General features: G+C 33.7%; 1 protein-coding gene across 4 annotated transcripts; it reads right to left on the reverse strand.

Moving 5' to 3' along the window:
* Positions 1 to 437: 437 nt before the first annotated feature.
* LOC134706933 (uncharacterized) lies at positions 438 to 15,985 on the reverse strand. Of its 4 annotated transcripts, none has more exons than XM_063566307.1 (4): positions 10,317 to 10,446; positions 8,204 to 8,363; positions 6,667 to 6,873; positions 438 to 1,461 (listed from the first exon to the last, which is right to left on the reverse strand). In XM_063566307.1, exons 2-4 carry the CDS (start codon positions 8,310 to 8,312, stop codon positions 488 to 490), a joined length of 1,290 nt encoding a protein of 429 aa, XP_063422377.1. In that variant the 5' UTR covers positions 8,313 to 8,363; positions 10,317 to 10,446; the 3' UTR covers positions 438 to 487. The 4 variants fall into 4 exon arrangements, with proteins under 4 accessions (XP_063422377.1, XP_063422378.1, XP_063422376.1 ...); XM_063566306.1 differs by lacking the exon at positions 10,317 to 10,446 and adding an exon at positions 9,962 to 10,054 and having other exon boundaries at positions 439 to 1,461; XM_063566305.1 differs by lacking the exon at positions 10,317 to 10,446 and adding an exon at positions 15,803 to 15,983 and having other exon boundaries at positions 440 to 1,461.
* Between the last annotated feature and the right edge of the window lie 3,373 nt (positions 15,986 to 19,358).

Here is a 19,358-nt window from a genome sequence, read left to right on the forward strand (position 1 = left end):
TACGTTTTTTGTGTGTCTTTTTATGTTGTGATGTTACACTATTGTTAATGAAAAGGGAGACGATTTGGTACCATTAAAACGTTTAATCCCCATACAACTTTTTGCACCTGTCCTATGTCTGGAATCTGATGTTTAGTATTTGTCTTTTTGTTATGTGGTTCATAAGTGTTTTTCGTTTTTTTTATATAGATTAGACGGTTGATTTTAATGTTTGAATGGTTTTACACTAGTAATTTTTTGGGGCCCTTTATAGCTTGCTATTCGGTGTGAGCCAAGGCTCCGCGTTGAAGACCGTACCTTAAACTTTAATGGTTTACTTTTATAATTGTGACTTGGGTGGAGGGTTTTCTCATAGGCACTCATACAACATCTTCCTATATCTAAGTTCTCATGTTTATATAAATCTTTAATAGTGAATAACAACCTACCGTTTACACACCATCAACATCATTTATTATTCATTTGATATATTCATTCAAGAATGTTCCTATGTTGGACTCCTTCGTTTGTTTACACGTATGTTTAAGCAAACGCCTAGTCCAATAGCAATAAAGGATACAACACATGTTAGTATATATCCGTTACGTGTGCAGTGTAGCCCTTTACAAAACAGCCCATCTGTATCCTTAATTTCTATGTCATAAAAAGCACCAAATATCACATGTAGAATTATTATCAATATCGCCCGCATAAACATCACGATTCCCCAATTTCGCATGAAGTTGTCGATATGGAATTGTTCACTCATAGTTGTTGGTCCTATTGTATATACCATTCCAGTTCCAATAGCTGCCAGTACTAAGGCTGTTGCTATTACAGCTTTGTGTGAAGACAAAAATGCATTCAGCAAAGAACTTAATGCAAGAAATAATCCACCGATTATTAAGAATGTAATTCGTGACACGACATTTTTGATTTTATCCGATACTGCACTGAAAGATAATGCTGAAACAATAACAATAGGAGGATATAACAAGGTCGTCACATTATCAAACGAACTTAATTCCTCCTCTTTTGTCAACACTGTCATGTTGTTACTAAGCAACAAGGACACAGCGAACGTCAAAGAGCACATCCAAGCCAGTAAATGATAGTCTGCATTTACAAGAAGATCCCTGAAAGACGTTTCTTTTAAGATTTGACGTTCTTCTTGTAATGTTTCGTACTTAAACCCTGAAGTTTGAAGTTCAGATTCATCAACAGACGGTATGTTAGATGAAGGAGGCCTTAAAAATATCATACAGAAAATATATACAACAGCGTTAAACGAGACAAGTATTATCAACAACCTTTCAAATCGAGTTTCTGGTGGGAACGCGTGATAGTAGATGAGTGTAAAACTGATCATTCCTGAATCTATGAAAACAAACATAACGGCTATGACTCGGCCTCTCTTATCATCTGCAAAATGGTCTGCATTGAATCTTAATGCCATTATATATCCAACAGAGCCACCTAGACCTAAAAAAAACAAAAAATAGAAAACAAGTCATTTAATTGTTTGTGATAGAATAGACAAGTGACATTTTTTGCGGACTTTCAGAGGGATAAACTTTGATTCGGGAATAAGAAGAAAAGTAACTATTTATGCGATGTTTTACAAAATCTCTTTTCTAATTTAGGAAGTTCTTTTAAATAGAGTTTAACTAGTTATACCAACTATGATTTTAGAGTGGTGTATTCTGTTTCAGGTCTGTATGTCCGTCCGTGCGTCTGTCCGCCATCAAACAAACATATGAACATATTTTGAAGTCGCTTTTTCTTCTAAACTAGTACATTAGTATGTATGTATTTAAAACATTGATCATAGACTATAGTTTGACATATGCATGATTATATAGATCTGTATAGATATAATCATCTTCGCTAGCCAAGGGTTACGATCCACTCCCGCTTTCTTCATCCTTGTCGGATTGAGCCAACATTTGTGAAACAATGTTGCGCCATCTATCGGAAGATAAAAATCACGCCCATTCCGAATACATTATTCTTGACCAATGGAAGCACTTGAACTCTTCAATTTGGAGGTAAAAACACGGTAGCGTCTAGATTCTACACAGAAATTAACCAAGTCTTGCAGATATTCAGGTAAAAACGATCCAAACTGAACAACAACTCACAGAAATACACAACTCTACAGATGAGTGAAATGACAAAAATCAGTCAATAGCCGCCATTGTTGCCAATTTAAACAATTTTGAGTGATGTACAAAATGACTTCGAAAAAAAACCTTATATCAATCATAGCACTGTACAAGATACTTACCATAGTGACAAGTGTTACATGCAGAAAACACATATCTACATAAAAACTTCAATGAAACATCGAAATACAGCAAAGACGTTACTCTTGTTGAATAGAGTATATTTCAAGATACTAGTACATGGCTTCACCATACGCCAATCCTTAAATGGAGTATAGCAAAAGAAACAAAAAAGTCCACTCCAGGAAAAACAACATGTATATCAATATATTTTATACAAGATACAACACCCAAATCCAGCGTTTATTAATACAATTAATATTGATGTCCGGTGATGTGCACCCCCATCCAGGCCCTATCAAGTATCCATGTTCTGTATGTAAGCGACCAGTAGCAAAAAATCAGCATGCACTACAATGTGATTCGTGTGATCAATGGGTTCACATAAAGTGTGACGGTATTACAAAACAAGAATACAAACAATTTCAGGAAATAAAACACCTAATATTTGAGTGTCCAAAATGTAATCTTTTTACATTTACGGACTCGTTCTTTAACGCAAGTGGAGAAAGCATAGACCTCAGCAACTCCTTTCAGACATTATCAGATCTCTCTGATAAACCGAATAATTCTATAACCAATAGTGTGAAAACAAACCTTAGTCAACACAAACGCATCCTACAAATTATGAGCGTTAATTGCAGAAGCTGCACCAAACATATAGATCTTCACAACCTCATAGAAACACATAATCCATATATTATCCTGGGATGCGAATCACACCTTGATCCACAAATTGCTAGTAGTGAGGTGTTTCCTATAAACTGCAGTAACCCGTACAGGAAAGATTGGAAACTAGGCGAAGGTGGATTGTTCATAGCCGCTAAAAGCGACCTCATAACAACAGAGATTAATATAAAAACTGATTGTGAGATAGTCTGGGCAACACTTACTGTTCAAGGCAGCTACCCAATTCACATAGATTCCTACTACAGAAGACCTTCAAGTAAAACCGATATGATAGAGCAGCTGGAGAAGTCAATCGAACAAATAACATCAAAGGTAAAGAACAATAAGCCACATATTATTATTGGTACCGTTAATTTTATTATACTAGGAGGTGTCTTTAACCTGCAAGATATCAACTGGGACAATCACAGTGAACACCAAACCCACAATAGACAGGAGATCAACTCTAATCTTGTTGAGATAGTAACAGAAAATGACTACATTCAGATGGTAAAAGAACCCACCAGAGGTAAAAACATACTTGACCTGATACTTACCAATAACCCAGGACTGATAGTAAGAACACAAACACAGCCTGGAATGAGCGACCATGAAATCGTGATTACAGATATCAACATCAAAGCAAAACCATACAGAAAAAAAACCAAGAAACGTCTATATTTATAAAAAAGCCGACATGAATAGTCTACAAAATGATATTGACCAAGCCTTTACAGTTCGTTTAAAGAACAAAGATTAGCTCACAAACTCCGTCGAAGTTAACTAGAATTTTTTCAAAGACACAATTGTCAACAGTGTAAACAAGCATGTCCCACAAAAAAACTATCAGTGGGAAACAAGATGTGCCCTGGATGAACCATACCATTAAACGACTAATTAGAAAACGTCAACGCAGATACAACACAGCTAAAAACTACGATACATCAGAAAACTGGATAAAATACAGAAAAGCTAGAGACATTGTCAAGCAGACCATGACAGAAGCACACGATAAATACATCAGGGGTATATTGAACGATGACAGTGCTAATGAAGAACAGAAAAAGCCTACCATGGGAAAGAAATTCTGGCAATACATCAAGTCCAGGAAAAAAGACACTGTCATACATATCAACCTTGAAGAACAGCTCAGGAACCGAAGTAATAGACAGTAAGGGGAAAGCTGCTATACTTAATGAACAGTATGATAGATATAGGAAGATATGGTGTGAGTGCCAATGAGACAACTCTCCATCCAAATATCAATTTAAAAAAGTAAACCATTATAGGTTAAAGTACGGCCTTCAACACGGAGCCTTGGCTCACACCGAACAACAAGCTATAAAGGGCCCCAAAATTACTAGTGTAAAACCATTCAAACGGGAAAACCAACGGTCTAATCGTGTGATAGTGTATTTACATACGAAGATATGAATACAATGCCATCTTTTGGGATCAGCAACATCGACGACAAAGAAATACTAAAAAATAGAGTAACAGAAAATGGAGTAACCAAACTTCTCAAAAAGCTGGACATATCAAAAGCCATAGGGCCAGACATGATAACAACTAGAATCTTAAAAGAGGCAGCCGACCAATATCACCATTTTTAACATACATATTTAACCAGACTTTGACATCTGGGACAGTACCATCAGACTGGAAGCTAGCAAACATCACAGCTATCTACAAGAAAGGTGATTGCACACAAGCAGACAACTACAGACCCGTCTCTCTGACATCGATATTCTGTAAAACAATGGAACATATCATCTACCGCCATGTAATGAACCACTTGGAAAAACCCAACATTTTGGTGGACTACCAACACATTTTCAGACAACATCGCTCCTGTGAAACTCAACTGGGGAACACCATAGAATCAGTGTCACGATCTCTGGACATGAGAGAACAAATAGATATGCTTGACTAAGATTTTTTCAAGGCATTTGACACAGTCCTACATCAGCGGCTATTGCACAAAATGAGCTACTACGGTATCCGTGGAGATGTTCTTGTTTGGATAAGCGCATGGCTTACCAAACGAAATCAACAAGTTTGTGTAGATGGTGAAATGAGTGATATGACAGCAGTACGTTCCGGTGTACCCCAGGGGACGGTCCGTGGACCCTTATGTTTACTGCTGTACATCAACGACATAGGCGATTCTATATCGCCATGAACCAGTCTACGACTGTTTGCTGACGACTCCCTTTTGTCAGCTCGGATACATGCCAGCAGCTACAACAAGACCTTACACTATTGGTAGAATGGACAAGACGCTGGCAGATGACATTCAATCCAGCAAAATGTTTCATCCTTAGGGTAACCAGAAAACGCAACCCTGTCGTTTACAACTACCATATGATGGGACATTACCTGGAAACTGTTCAGCACTATCCATACATCGGCTTAGAACTATCAGAGGACATGAATTGGGACCACAATATAACAAAAGCAACATCAAAAGCCAACAGAACACTTGGATTTTTAAGAAGGAACTTAAATAAGTGCCCACAAGACATAAAAGAGAGTGCATACAAAACATTAGTCAGACCACACCTTGAGTATGCATCAGCAGTGTGGGAGCCATATAAAAAAGTGCCATATTAACCAAATCGAGATGGTACAACGAAGAGCTGCCCGATTTGTTACATCAACATATTCTCGGGAACCAGGAACTGTAACCAACATCCTGCAGACACTTGGCTGGCCAACACTAGCAACACGCAGATATGGAGCCAGGCTCATACTCCTTTATAAGATCCTACATGGAGAAGCATCAGTCATTATTCCAGATTACATCTGGAGACCAACTGTAGCAACCCGACAATACCACAGAGACAGGTTTTCAAGAGTCAGCACTTCAACGGATGCCTTTAAATACAGTTTCATCCCAAGAACAATTGTTGACTGGAACCAACTACCTGAATGTGCCATCCAAACTCCCACAACAGTCGCCTTGTGTGACAGTTCCTGGCGTAACTATTGATACCTGATTTTAACCATGTACAGTTGTTGCAAACATCACATACTTTTATTTGTTTTTGTTCCTGTAAATACACAAAGTTTGTTATTTTTAACTTGGCGTGTACTGGTTGACACACGCGCACAGTATATTTGCGTTATGGTATTTCCGACTGCAGATTAACCACATAGAAGTAGAAGAAGTAGAAGTACTTGGTAAAGCCGGTAATGAAAATATGCATTTGTGCATGAAACATACACATGAACTTCTATTGGTTGATTAAAAACTTTCAAGTTGTTACTTCATATAGTCGTATGTTTAGGGATGTAAAGACTTGTATCACAATAAACACGTGGTAATTGTTTACAAATACTTTCATGTTAAAGGCGCTTTTTGATTGGATGCAGCCAGGTTTGACTGCAACCAATAAAAATCCTTACCTTGTGTCTTCGACATTTTATCTCAATCCGCCAAGGGTGAAGAGAGCGGGAGTGGATCGTAGCCCTTGGCTAGCGAAGATGAGATATAATTGCTTAAAGAAAGGAGTGCTTGTATAAGTCATTTCTATTATGCTTTGTGTCCCAAAACTCTGAAACAACTACGCAATTTAAATATTTTCCACAAAGATTTGTTGACGCATAAATTGTCTTGTTTCTGAAAATGAGGGTCTCATAATTTTAGTGGGTCTAAACAATCAAATCGAAAAGGTAGCCATTATAGTCTTCTCAAAAACTTACATTATAAATATACAATTATATTACTAACCACTGATAAGAAAATACAGGGCCATTAACCAGCTTTTATCTTCATAGAACGATACCATTTTTGTAGAACTCCATAACATTAGTATACCAATGGTACTCAAAACCATTCCAAAGGCTAGTACCCATGCTGATTTCAACTTTTGTCCAATAAGATTTGGTACAAAGCCAAGTCCAATTCCAGCATTTAACATTGAAGCAAACGCCTCCACTGGAAAAGTAAAATACATAAATTATTTTGATGATCTGTCCCCAAATTTTATTTCATTCAATGTCTTATCGATCTATTTCAATAATGTCTATACTCAATTTAGAGTAAACATGGATGGTAAACTATAGAAATGACTCTGTATTTCAAATCATAAAAATATAAACAGATGGGAAAGATATAACTGTGATTTCCATCATATATATGCATAAATTCTCGTTGGTTTTTCTTTTTGAATGGTTTTACACTAGTAATTTGGGGCCCCTTATAGCTTGGTGTTCGGTGTGAGACAATGCTCCGTGTTGAAGGACGAACTTTGGCCTATAATGGTTTACTTTTCAAATTGTGACTTGAAAGAAGAGCTGTCGGTCTCATTGAACACTCATACCATGTCTTCTAACATTTTTACATATTGATTTCAATTTTAGATATGTTAATTAAGAAATAGATGCTTCTTAATATTTTTATTGGGTGTAAAAGAATTAAACTGATTTTTTTTTGTAGGAAACGATTTTCAAAATGTTTATGCTATATATACAACGTTGAAATGAAGAGTTATAAGCTTATATCATCATGATGTTTTGTGTTGTTTTTGACTGCATTATTTTCAGTGTCATGAATACCACCTGTAGCCATAGCCTTTGTTTTTTATTCGAACCCAAGCAACGCAAAAGCGCTTCACATTAGAAATGAGTGCACGATAACATTATAAAAAGAATCATTCAATTCTTATATGATTACATTGTTATGCTACATCTATGTGACATAGAGTTCTATCAAGCATTATCTTAACATTGCCCCAGATATCTCATACAATCATAGCCGTTGTGTTGTATACGGAAACAAAAAAACTATAATGCATTTCGGACCTCACGATTATTATATGGTCATCCCTTTAAAATTACGCGTTCCAATCAAAAATGCATGAAGCTGCTTCTACGTCATGTTGGTCTCTGGTGGAGAGTACTATCATTGACAGTTATACCACATCATCTGAGTTTTATATATATGTTATGAAATCATATTGATTTTAACATTATATTCACTGATGTTGCCTATAGTTAACCGATTTCATCAAGCAATGTTTTTATGCATATATACATATTGTATGTCCAAAAGCTTAACCTACATTTAATTTGTATATGCTTAGTGCAGGTATACATGTGTATGATCTCACCGTGTTTATGTACGATTATAGTATATATTATGATATAAAAGGGTTTCATGCGGTGTGTCCATGTAATAATAAATAAAAAAATATAGGGGTACATGTCATTGTCTGAAAAAAAATCCATCTACAAAATATAACATAAAACAGTAACTAAGTTCTAACCTTCTTTTTGGTCATAACGAAATCGTGCTTTAATGTCATTGATATAAACATAAAATATTAGATTAGAGGCTAACATGGCGTGAGCGAGTCCTCCCGCTAGTAAAGACATCCATTTTAGACAATTGCTTTTTGTGGATAGCAACTGGGTGTTTTCTTCCTCCTAAAATGAAAAAAATAGCTAATGACATGCATCTTAAATGTACCCCTTATCAATGTAATTAATTATAATGTGCTGGAAATTACTATATCTGTAATACCGGCGTCACACATCAGCGTATAGCTCCGACGTACGCCGGGCGTGTTAAAAAAAATCATGTACGCTGCCAATACGCTATTAATAAAATTATAAGTTTTAGATGCATTCAACTTTTCATATCTGTCACGTGTGCACAACGAGCATTAAGCGTGTATTTGGCGTACGAGAAGCGCACCTTAGCGTTTATCAGGTGTTCAAGAAACGTATGTTTGCGTATGCCTGGCGTTTGTTTAACGTAGATGGATTGCACGCTATGAAGGAAAAACAAATCTTGAACGTATTTTAGACGCACAGTGTGTCTCAAACTTATCTGTAGCGCGTCAACGCGTTTGTAGCGTATGCATAACGTGCGTGTAGCGTACAGGTATACACTAGACATACGCTTGAGCTAGATGAACATTTTTATGATGCATAAAAATTTCCACGAGATGTAGCGTTCAACAGGCGTATACCTAAAAGTTTGTATTTCGACGTAATTCGAACTTATGCAGTGCACGTTTAACGATTGCTTAGCGTTTCTCTGGTGTGCAAAAAACGTATACCGACTTTCTCTGTACGTTTGGTGCATGCCGGTCTATACGCCAATGTGTGACGCCGGGCATAAACTATTTTAGAGATTTGGTGTGTGTGTTGGGGGGGGGGGTCTCCATCTACCACATTAAATTAATCTTATCACTTGCAGAATGTAGTTTGATATCCGTTATATTTTATCCTTTAGTTTAAATGATCTGGGCAAAAGTCTTGTTTAATAGGAGTCATTGCCGAATGTCTATGCGATCGATTAACACTTTTTCGTTCGTATAATGCTGTAAAATTATAATTAACTGCTGAGGAGTTTCATTTAAGACTGTTAACATATTCTCAGAAATTCGAAGTTTGTGGGATAAGACTATTTTATGTCAATATTTCCCGTTTATTAAGAACATGGTATTTAAAAATATATTTAAAAATTACAACTTATTCAAATGAAATCGAGCTCAAACGACAGTAGTTTGTCTAAAACACTCCCAAAAGTTTAAAATAGCAAAGCACTACAACGTTATCATATGAAATCAACAGGTTCCATGTTACCAAAATTCAGTTCATGACACTCGGATTACAATAAGTAGAGCAAAGTCATTACAATTCACAATCACGCAATATTTTTTTTCGAAATTTTGGTAAGGTACATTGCTGTTTAATATAAGAATACACTGCCAACAATACTTTCACAACAAGAAGAAAACACAGCAACATTTTACAACAAGAGTTCTAGTTAATTGAGCAAAGTAAAGATATTTAATTATGCAAAATTCCGTTTTTAGAAAGAAAAAAAACGTCTTGTCAAACGCATGTCAAATAAAAGCTACAATTTGTTGCAATGACTCTTTCGTGGAATTTTATTTCTACAAAATATAGGGTTAATATGTTGAATCATGTTTTATTATATTTCCCATTTAGCTGTCAAATTTATGTTTACCGTTTTAATTAAAATACTCATATTTGATTTATAACATACGTACGGTGACCTATAGTTGTAATGTAATGTCTGTGTCATTTTGGTCTCTTGTGGACAGTTGTCTCATTGGCAATCATACCACATCCTCTTTTTTTTTATATACTATAACCTATATCCAAATTTCAAAAAGTCAGCTAAAATAAACAATTAAAACAATGCATTGACATAATATCTATTATTTCGGGTGTGTTGTGGTCTAGACGTCATCTATCATCGAAATAACCTCCGGAGACTGTCAACGGTCATATTACTCGATATAAACATAAATAAAAATATAAACAGATAGTATTTATCTGTTTGATTTCAAATTGTAGGTTTAAAAGTATGTTTATCAACGATTTTAACTGTATAAAATTCACCTTTTGTGGATCGAATCAGTCAACTTCATAGTTCAGTCTGGTTTCACTTTAAATGTTGACATTAATTTCCCTTTTATAGCTAAATACGAGTACATGCGTAACCAATCTCCAGCTTAGTTCTAAGGAGGTAACTCGAAGGTCACATCAATACGGATTCAAATAGGTTTTATTTTTCACTCTCTAGTGAATGATTTGTCAATGATGTACTTATCTTTTGAATAAAAAATAAACCAATTTTAGCTGCTTTATGCGAATTAATATTTCACTATATCACTTTCATTAAGGATTAAAAAAATATATGTCTCTTTTATAATCATTATTGTTTCCCAACATATATATATTTCGTTTTCTTATTTGATTGTTCTTTTGGGAAAATCAACCTTTAAAAAAACAAAGTTTAGAAATGCCAGCAAATTGTCTCTTCGGAATACTTTTCATGTCAAGAACAGGGGAAAGTGTTAATAAGAATGGACAGAACAATGGCTTACTAAGAATTGTATCATTTAAAAAAAAATATATGTCCTTAATATCATGTTGTAAAATCAGCAATTATCGATGAGTTAAATGTTGACAACAATTGTCCTAATGTTAATAAACAACACAGTCGATATATTTACGTAAAATTTAAATTGGAAAGCAGCTTCACGTTGCTACATGTCAACATTTTCTAGTGTGTCCTAGTAACAATGCCGTTACATTAATTTTTTTAAATGCATATATAAACATAGGGAGGTGTGGTAAGTTTGCAGTTGAGACAAATATTCACCAAAGATCAAATGAAGTGGATATCATATGGACCATTTGTCTCATTCTTGCACATGTTCTTATAGCTGGAATGTATACCCATTTTAACGCTAGAAGACGGAAGTCTTTAATTTCATTAGATTTGAAGCATCAAAGATGGGTCCACGCAAGTGCAACAACTCTCTTTCAAAGCGAGTATAACACACTAGTTTGAGACAATTTTGCTAGATTATTTCAAAGAGTCTCAGTTTCAAACGACTCCATTTTGTTTAACATATCGTGATATATTTTGTGTCTGAAGTAAGTATGTTTTATGCCGTAATAGAGAAGGATTAGTATGAGATATATATAATTATTGTCTGTATGTTTTATATGTCAAGAAGGAAATTAGATACATTTTCTCTGTTTATTTATATAATATATTGACCAAGTAGTATTATGGTATAAGCTTTTTATTGCCTCTTTACATTTTATTTCACGAAGGATTCCGATGTATCCAGCACTTATTCTTAGTTTTGTTATTAATTTTCTATAAGTAAAGTTTGATGTTCTTAAATAGTCTTCAAAACATAAATTTTGTTTAAGATTCTTATATAAATAAAGTTTACTTTTTTCATCTATGTTTTGCATCTTATCATGTATCAAATTTTCAAAGAAGTTTTTAGAGCTTGTTTTTATATAAACTTTAAATGAATTATTTATTTTTTTGTCTGAACTAGTATTTTGTTGAATTTGTGCTATATCTATATTAAGTTCACTTAAAATATTTTTAACATAGGTAAACCAGGAATATACTCCTTCCGAGTCTAAGTTTTTACTTAGCATGTAAGCTTCTTTCAAAAGAGGATTTAATTTACAGCATTCAAATCTCTTTAAATATAATAATGTTTGTGTTTTAATATTAAATTCTATAGGAAGTATCACTACAAGCACAGTGGTAATCGATAAAACATTTAAAGGAGGATGTTTTATTCCCATTTTTTAAGTTATGTGTACAATATAAATCTGAAATCAGTGTTGATATTTATATTTCACAGTCAAACCAGCTGCAGATCAATAATACTTTGTGTAGATGTCTTCAAAAATTAATACAGTAGAAAAACAAATTGGGAAGGGGGAGGGGAAGTTAAAGATTGAAAAGTGAAGCATTTTTTTTCTGTTTACTTTAATTTTTTCATTTAGTGACATCGCCACATGCACCTGTTTCTGGTCTGTTTCTATCAATGGGAAGGTCGACTATCAATATGTAATATATATGGATAGTCGACCTTCCCATTGATAGATCGAAACAAGTGCCTGTGCGCATCTCTCCTCGGTCCTTCTTCTTTTAAGCATATTATTTAGGGAAAGAAAGACAATTATTCTATACATAATAGCCATTTTAGCTATACAAAACTGTTGGAAATGTAGGCTATACGTTGATACGACAGCAACCGAATGACAAAGACAAACGAGGGACATCTAGAAGGTAACATAGTATAGTATAGTTTTCAACAATATAGATAGATGCCTATATGTTCTAGACCATATGAGTATTTGTACCGTACGCGTACTTTTGTCTAAATACGCTGTTCGCGTACGGTCTGTCAGATTTTAAGAAGTTGGTCAAGTTTTAATACAAATAAATATATTACAGATCAACATGACATAAATTTCGAATTGATATACAAAAGATTAATTGAAATTGGAATAAAAACTTATTGTTTTGACTATTTTAATAGGTCGCGTTAATTTCATCTGGTAAGCTCCTTTATTTAGCATGACATTCAATATTGCTCACTGATTTGAAGCCGACAAAATGTGGGTGAAAAGTTTTTAGAATATTTAGGATTTTTTTCTAGAAAAAACGTCAAAACAGCTGTTTTCTTGTCTGACAACAGGTCAATTTCTAGTTTTAATATAAAAATAAAATTTTATAGAAACGATACAAAAGAATAACATTACATAGCAATTCTCCAAAATATGTAACAATTAAGGAAAAAAAGGAAGAAGCCTAAATGTAAAAAAGTTAATAATTTTAAATTACTAACTTTTAGCTACATAAACGCTTTACGTTACACTACAAGAAACTTTCCGAGGAGCCGTGGATTGCAAAATATCGTCTGTATATTTCCAAAATATTTACGTAAATTGGATGGCGTTGTGAAGTAAAGTTGACAAAATAACTAAACTCTACGTTTTCTGCATACCAAATTAAATATTGATATACGTATATCATTTGGAATGAAATGTTGAATTGGTCCTTATCAGAACTGGTTTAATGATTTTAGCCATGCAAATTATGTTCATTAATAAGCATCGGTATTTTCATCCACTATTGCAGACTTAGTCAACCTTACATCCTTCTCCTACATTGTGTCAATAATAATTACATAATGTAATTTCGTGAAAGAGTTCCGACAAAAATAACAATTGACAACAAAAAGCTCTGCACAGCTGAAAAAAACCAACATACAACAACTAGTCATACAATCAAAGAGCTATTATAATCCTCGATTTTTGGAACGAAGCAAGCACAAAAAACAGAAACAGTTGAAGAGCTATCATACCAAATAAAAAATAGCCAAATCATGCAGACGAAGATCAACTTTGCCTAATGGAGTTGAAACCTTAGTTTTTTAATAATTTCAAAATTTATGGATAATTTTAGGGGAGTTGCAGAATACAAACGTCTCTTTCAATTTAAATTGATAAATGGTTTCATTTGTGTAGTGCAAATTCTAAAGGGGCACACCATTTAAAGTATAAGCATATTTTTAATGCTGAAAAGATAAGAATGACTAAAAGAATTACAGAACAAATTAAGAAATACACACCCTCGTTGCCCCTAATCTAGACCCTCACTGTTTCGGATAGTTTCGTTAATATATTTGACTGTTTGTGCCTCCAAAAAGAATATTGGTACAAAGTGTTGTTAATATATGTATTTTAAATAACTAACGAGGTGAACACAAATAAAAAATATATTGCTTGACTCACGGCAAAGTTTGTTACGTTTTTTAACCAAATTAAAATCGTAAAAAAATTCATTTGTGTTTAACCCATTCAATAATGAAAAAGAACCTCACTAAAAATATGGCAAAATAAACAATTAAACTTCAGACATTTCTGCATCTTATGGTATCTATTTTATAAAAATCACTCATAGACTTACTTGGTAATATTTTTTTGCAAAATACCGATTTTAGTTGAAATGATCGGACATTCTTTGAGTGGGAACTCACTTTTGTCCTATGACTGTAAGCGTCATATATCTTGAATTAATATTGAAAACGGACTAACATTCTATAGTTGTATTAATGTTGATATAAAAATGTCGCCATAATTCGCCATCCATAATAATTATTTTAAAAAATGTTTATTTGACATGCCATACTCGATAAAAGTGCGGACGTGAAAGAAAGCACTCTTCTCTGTTTACGATGATACACACGACGTAACTTGCGATCAACTTAAAGTAGTTCTTTACGATGCCTTTGTGAAACACACGTAACGGAAACGTAGAACCACACGTAAACCGATCGTAAACTGATACGATCATCGTAAGTTAAGAAGGCTTTGTGAAACGGTGGCCTGGTGCAAGATATTATATATTACATTATATATTATATATGTCTTTTGTTATGAAGGATGTAGTAGCTCACACACACACTTTTAAAATGGCTAGATCCGTCCCTGTAGCTGGTATAAGATATTTTTGTGCATGTTATAATAGCATATGAAAGATTCCAATTTAGCTTTTTCGTATATGAGAGACTTGTATCTGTGACATGTTATGAATGAAATACTCTAGCATTTATTAAGATATTTAGTACAGTAATAATGGAGGAAGCATTTCGTGTTTTGACCTCTGCTGTTGTTGTTTTTTTTGTATGTCCGGAAGGATTACAAGGTAACGATTCGGTATTATAATCTACTGCCTATATTTTAGTGGAAGAAGATATTTGGTCAACGAGGCACAAACAAATTATTCTTCAACACGCTTTATATCTAGTACCTTTACTTGTGATATAGGTCAATAATTCATATAAAATAACTGTTCACATACATACGGCCTACAGCTATGGTCATTTAATCTGGACATGAATCTTTCTAGCTATTATTATTTATAATTGACATTTTTGTCAAATCGTAGTAGTTATTTTAAGCTGACATAATGTCTTCTTCGGTTCTGTTTTCATTCTTGATTTTTAGTTAATATGTTATTTTTCTTTTAATCATATTATGTTATCTTTGCCGGAACTTTAATGTAAGGAGACATTACAATGCCAGATACAATGACGCACAAACATTCAATCTTGCAAATAAACTCGAGGCATAAAACATGTTAGAATTTGAAGAAAAATATTGTTTTACATTAAAATTCTCGTTCTTTCAACCTCAACTTTTTGTTTAATATGCCATCTGAAGAAATGAAATTGTAACTGATCCAGATTCATGAGATAAGTGTTAAACTTTGTGATGCTAAAAGGAAAGCTGATGCACGTTTCGTTTTGGTCCGCGTCCATTCTCATAGTGAAAACAAAAGAATGAAAATTTCACCCAATAATATCAACCATATAGATATCCTATTATAATCCTTATATCTCATATGATAATTGTATTGATAGGCAATGTATTGAACCAAACATAGGATGACATAGTATATTATTATTTGATAAACCATATAGATACACTGGTATACAAATTTGTTTTGAATGAAAAGAATAACGCTGAAAAACATTTAGTCACTTTGTACTTACCTTTTCCATCCTCGTCAACCTTTTTTTGTATACGTAATCCATTAGAATTCTATATTAACATCTGTTACATTGTTTTACATGTATTTATTAAAATCAATCCGTTGAGGTGATTTAATTTTCACGCTAGAATGAACATTACTTATGATCAACAAAAACATGCAAAGGGAAATTTAAATACTTTTCAGTTCAATAGCTTTGTTGATAACGCACCAATGATTCGTGTATAGTTTGATTTAATATTCAACCTGATTTAATGCCCTCGCACCTGAAGTTGAAACATTTATTCATATAATTAATTGCTTGCTTACTTTGCTTACTTATCAACCTACACACATGCCACATACCAGGAGAAACAAAAGAATTAACAGAAGAAATAACAGTATACAGGACAGCCAAGACGAGACCGGTAAACTGATCAAAGATAACAAACAAGCAAAGAAAACTGGTAAAAAAGACAAACAGAAAACTCAAAGCAAGAAAAAGTCGCCTGTGCCGGTTGTGCTCAGGAAGTATAACAAAGAAGATGTGGTATGATTGCCAATGAGACAACTATCCACAAAAGACCAAAATGACACAAACATTTACAATTATAGGTCACCGTATGGCCTTCAACAATGAGCAAAGCCCATACCGCATGTAGTCAGCTATAAAAGACCCACCAACACACATCGTTGACAGAGAAAACAACAACATGGCTTTCCTGTGACTTGTGTAGCTAGTATTGGCACTGTTGGTGTGCTAGATGAAACAGAAATAGTTGTCCGTGAACAAATGAAAGTTCCTTGCGCACTCTGTATAATAAAACTGCCTTATATCAACTGCAAAGTACAACCGAAAATTGTACAGAAAGAAACAGATAGAGACATACATGTAAAAATAGACAAACTCTTAGAAATCACAAAGAACCTTGGTGAGAGTGTTTTAGAATATAGCAACACAGAAAATATCTCAGGGGTAAGAAAAACAACTGCAAAGCAGACCAAACATATCTAGAACCAGACACAACAATCATCATAGACAACATTGAAAAATCAAGCATTGCCAGAAACAGCACTTCAATTAGGAAAGATCTTTCACAAATACAGGCCTCCTTAGATAACATGAATAGAGGAAGCTTATAGCCTACCTGCAGGCATCTTCGCTAGCCAAGGGTTACGATTCACTCCCGCTCTCTCCAACCTTTGCAGATTAAGCCAACATTTATGACAACAATGTTGCGCCATCAATCGGAAGATTAAAGAAACGCCTATTCAGAATACATTATTCCTGACCAATGGTAGTCCTTGAACTCTTCAATTTGGAGTTAAAATCACTGTAGCGTTTAGATTCTACACACTTGGTAAAGCCGGAAATGAAAATATACGTCAACATTCAAGCATATGTTCATGAAACATACACAGGAACTTCTATTAGTTGGTTAAAAACATTCAAATTGTCACTTAATATAGTCGTATGTTTAAGGACGTAAAGACTTTTTGCACAATAAACACGTGACAATTGTTTACAAATACTTTCGACATTTATACGTGATCATGTTTTAGGCGCTTTTTGATTAGATGTAGCGAGTTTCGACTGCAACCAATGAAAATCCTTACCTTTTGTCTCCAATATTTTATCTCAATCCGCCAAGGGTGAAGAGAGTGGGAGTGGATCGTAACCCTTGGCTAGCGAAGATGACATAAAGGGAGAGTAGCTGTTCCAATCAAGGACAAAATTATTAGAGACAAGATCATACAGAACTGGCAAAAGCACAAAACACCATATTTAGAGACGATTCTGCTGCACACAAACCCAAATCTGTTGCTGATGGTATATATATATATAGCTTACCTGCATAACATCCCAACATATACCAGAGAGGGGAACATCAATGTTGGCTTCTAACATTAAGAATGCGTTACATACTGTCTTAGGTATTAAGGGCATACGATACAGTTTTGATTTTGTATTTACAAGTTCGTGAAAATTTGCATACAGGCTATTTTTTACCTGATTAAATCAAATATGTAATAAAAAATATACCTTCATGTGCTACTTTTTGAGTAAAATGAGGTCGAAATTTTGTATATTTGCTAAAAATTCAGATTTTTTACAGTAATTTCTTTTTCGAAAGAAAGACATAACTTTTTTGTAATAAAAGATAAACACAAATCGTTTTTTGTTAAATAATCGGTTATTTCTGTATTTTATAAGTATCCTAAAACATAATGCATTTTTTATTCAGAAATAGCTCATATTTATCAAATGTTCATGAATTGAGGAAAATACGTCATTTTTTGCTGCGTGTTTATCAGAATCTAAAAAAATCCTCTATTTACAGTTTTATAAAATTTGGGCCACATAATCTACCTGCAAAATGAAACAAATTGCTGTTTTGAAAAATGGGGGTCCATGAACTCGTTTTCAAAATAAATCAGTTTGAATGATAAAAATCAGTCGAAAAATGCATCTTTTCCCGATATGTCACAGTTTGACGTCGCGAAAATAACATTTGACGTTAGCAACGTCATTACCTCCCCTGTAACTGTATCGTATGCCCTTAAGGTACAACAAAGGAACAACAGATATTCCAGAACCACTGACCGTGCTCGTCAACAGTATCGGCCACAACATCGCCAATCATTTAGCAATTATCATGATCATGATGAGCAAAAAAGGGTCAAGTTCAAAAGAACAGGGTAAACCATGAAAATATACTTATTGTACTATTTTTTATTTTTTCCTATAATAAAATCAGCAAGGTATTTGATTAACTCAGGAAATAGCCAGCTAATTGATCTTTATTTGTTCAAGTGTTATCTGTATATTTTTGGAAAATTAAATGCTGATAAAAGGTAGTAAGTTACAAGTGGTAACTTTTTTTTTCTTTTTCTGGCAAGTAGATAATTTGTCTCTGAGACTAATTCATTTTTTGTTTTTTGTTGTTTATTTTATTTTTAAAAGTTTTTGTTCCTTATAAGTAGCCTATGTTGTTACCAATTAAAAAACATTACTTGAAACAAGTGAATTTGGTGTCTAATTTAGATTTTTATATATGACTTTACATGGTCGTTCTATTGTTAAGAACAATTTGAAAATATGTTACTGGAACATTGGTGGTATAAATACACATAATATGAATAAGTTAGAAAATCACCTTTTTGTACAAAAAATAAAAGAGTATGATGTGGTTATTTGAGCAGACACACATATTGGATATGATGTTAACTTACATGTTGAAGGTTTTACTTATTTTCGCGTTTGTAGAAATATTTCAACCAATGGAAGATACTATGGTGGGTTAGGCATTTTTCGAAGGACATCTTTAAAAGATCATATCAAAATAATTCCTGGTTTGTCCAAAAATTTTCAGTGGATAAAATTTGAAAAACAGTTTTTTCTGTCTTCAAAATGACATATACTTATGTGCAGCATTTGTACCCCCTGCTATTCATCTTATACTAAGAAGTTAGATTTTGATATAATTGATCAAATAGCAAAGGACATTGTTTCCTACAAAAGTAAAGGGGATATTTTTTTTTAATTGTGGTGATTTAAACGCTCGCACCTCCACTGA

The sequence above is a fragment of the Mytilus trossulus genome, chromosome 2 (assembly GCF_036588685.1).
Source record: "Mytilus trossulus isolate FHL-02 chromosome 2, PNRI_Mtr1.1.1.hap1, whole genome shotgun sequence".
In the NCBI taxonomy this organism is placed as follows: Eukaryota; Metazoa; Mollusca; class Bivalvia; order Mytilida; family Mytilidae; genus Mytilus; species Mytilus trossulus.

What these genes read in the sequence shown, in the direction of transcription:
- LOC134706933 (XM_063566305.1), bottom strand. Translation starts at nt 15,844, where the DNA reads ATGGATTACGTATACAAAAAAAGGTTGACGAGGATGGAAAAG. An exon ending in GGTTGACGAGGATGGAAAAG is followed by an intron (nt 8,364 to 15,802) that starts GTAAGTACAAAG and finishes TTTTCATTTTAG; the next exon opens with GAGGAAGAAAACACCCAGTT. An exon ending in CCTGTATTTTCTTATCAGTG is followed by an intron (nt 1,462 to 6,666) that starts GTTAGTAATATA and finishes TGTTTTTTTTAG; the next exon opens with GTCTAGGTGGCTCTGTTGGA.